The sequence below is a fragment of the Montipora foliosa genome, chromosome 3 (genome assembly GCF_036669935.1).
Source record: "Montipora foliosa isolate CH-2021 chromosome 3, ASM3666993v2, whole genome shotgun sequence".
NCBI lineage: Eukaryota > Metazoa > Cnidaria > Anthozoa > Scleractinia > Acroporidae > Montipora > Montipora foliosa.
In genome coordinates this window covers 4,400,980-4,403,479 of record NC_090871.1, presented here as the reverse complement: position 1 = coordinate 4,403,479, position 2,500 = coordinate 4,400,980, and the positions used below count along the sequence as shown (strand labels likewise).

Here is a 2,500-nt window from a genome sequence, read left to right as displayed (position 1 = left end):
GACACATCCCAGATCACCATCAGACCAAACAGCTCACAAACCAGCGCCGCAAAGTTGAAAACCACAAGGATCGTCACTGTACAGTCCACCAGAAAGGGGCTCGTGATGACCAATACTGCTAAGGCCGCTATGACGAGATTCCTTATGGTATCACGAGAAATAATAGCGTACTGTTCAAAGAAAATGAACGACCGAGTGATAGGGAAGGCGTCGAGTTCGGATTTTTCCTTTATGTCCTTTCGGAGAGACAACATCGCACTTTTTTGAAATGTTGAGCTGCCAGACGGTTTCATGAAGCCAAGAACGCGTGAAGCTTCTATCTTCTTTCCATCTTTTGAAAATCTTAAGTCTTCAGTAAAATAGGAAAACTCGGGATCCCGGATGAAGTCTTTCAGAGCTGGCAAGAATCCAGGACCAGTAATGTCTGCATTTGTTAAATTGGCAAACCGAGAAAGGGAGTCCATCCATGAGACTGATTCGGTTGCATAGTGCTCGTTGTTTTTCACAATGTTTGCTAACTTTATGAACTCGTTCTGGATTGATACAGCACCATAATCAATCTCACCTGTCACTACGATACTGACTTCAATGGAAAGCTCGAAGTGTTCTTCTTGAACCGTCAAAAATTGCTTTAAGTAACTATCATCTTTTGCCAAGGTTCTCCTGTCAAATGTTTCATCAACTTTGGTTACTCCGAAAATACCAGCGCCAAGCAACGCTGCTGATAAAATTACGACAACAATTTTCGTTACAGGCTTTGTCAGAAACTCGGCCCAGGCCTTCATGACGCGGTTCCACATTTGAGGAAGGGGCTCGTCCCACGCTGGAACACCCTCTTTCGGTTGAGGCGCTTTGCATAGCGGTAAGCAGTCTCGGCAGCCTGCTCTGATTCGCCTTAAATCATAAGACATCATTGCCACGAAGTATGTGATTATCATAAGGTAGGCGAAAGTAACTGTTAGTGCAGCATAGATACAGAAATACCTGCGAAGAGAAGGAACAAAAATTAGAGCTGCAGGACGACATCGAAAAACCGTCGATGATTGACATTACTCTGTTCCAGGACTTTTTTACCATCGGGTACTTTGCTTTTAATTCTTTTTCGGAATCAACTGTTTGACAATACTCTAGGGTCGGCTTGCAAACGAATACAGGTAAGGTACTGTGATTTTACTATTGATAAAATTCACTTTTATGTCACGTTAAATACACAAGCTCACCTGGGGGAACCTTGGTTTAATCATACATACCTGACTGCTGGAAATGAGGTGGAGGTGCTGACCGCGAAGGCAACCAGATCAGTCAGAGTTGTCATGGTAACGGTAGCTCCAGATTTCGCCATCACGGTCTTAATAACGTCGCTTGTTGGCACGTTACGTGGCTGCCGATCAAGCTCATCCACAATGATGAACATGTCATCGATGCCAATTCCAAGAACTAAGAAAGGTAACACACCGACGAGACTGACAAAGGGAACACGACACCACATGGCCAGTCCAAACCCGGCTAGTATGCCAAGTGCTACTGCAAACACTCCTGCATTAGCGAGCAAAGAGTGACCCGTCAGGGGATTTAAAAACTTGCCGAGCATCACGCAAGCGAATGTGATCATCAGACTGAAGGTGATTGACACTAGCGTGACGTCAGAACCACTGCTTTCAGCAATAGCATCATCTAGGCTTCTTTCACTAAAATAATAGACTTCAAAACAAGACAGGGTGTCTACTAACGAGGAAACTTTGTCAAGAAAGGTCTTCTCCCACTCTAGAATTTTCTTGCTGGCGTCTTCATCGTCAGGGTCGCGGATAAAATAAACCATTTGAATTGCCTTCGCGCCAATAACGCTTTTATCCCTCCAACTGACACTGCCAAACATACGCTTAAAGTTGAACTGAAAGGGTCGGCCATTGCGCGTCAAAGTTGTTGTGTTGTTGTTCGCTTCATTTAATTCGTCTAGAATCTGTGCCAGGGTCTTTCGATCTATATCACTCTCGTTGTATCTCAAAAATTCCAGAGGGTTAATCATCATGCAATCTTTCACTGACTTAGCTTGAGCTCCTGACTGAGTGACACAATAATCAACGTAAGAAGGAAGTCCAACAACAGCATGGTAAGCCTCGAAGGCCTGCTGCAAACATTCAGGTGCGAGAACATTGGGATGATTGGACGATGCCACCAACAGGATAATTTCTTCTCGGTTTTTTACTCGGAAATACTTTTCAGCAGTATTTAAGTCATCTAAGGCTTGGCTGTCCTGTGGAATGAACAGCTTAACTGTCCTATTCTCTGACTCGAACCAAACGAAGCCCACCGAGCACACGGTCACAAAAACAACACTTGCTGAAATGGTAACCAATGGATGTTTGGCAATGCCTTTACCAAGGCAACCAAAGAAGATCTCCAAACAATGCAGATATGAACAGCAGAACGAGGACCACCAGAACGATGGATTGAGCTTAGGTGGACAACAGCTGCAAATATGAACAGACTATACAATGAA

At 44.2% G+C, this 2,500-nt stretch overlaps 1 protein-coding gene across 2 annotated transcripts in view; it reads right to left on the bottom strand.

Moving 5' to 3' along the window:
- LOC137996524 (patched domain-containing protein 3-like) overlaps positions 1-2,500 on the bottom strand; it is a 29,822-nt gene that overhangs the window by 12,471 nt on the left and 14,851 nt on the right. For both annotated transcript variants that reach the window (XM_068841967.1, XM_068841966.1), the window contains exons 2-3: positions 1,251-2,471; positions 1-984 (exon numbers count right to left, since the gene is read on the bottom strand). The exon at positions 1-984 is cut by the window's left edge and continues 161 nt beyond it. In XM_068841967.1, coding sequence (XP_068698068.1) covers positions 1-984; positions 1,251-2,471 — 2,205 coding nt within the window. The remainder of the gene's footprint in view (positions 985-1,250; positions 2,472-2,500) is intronic.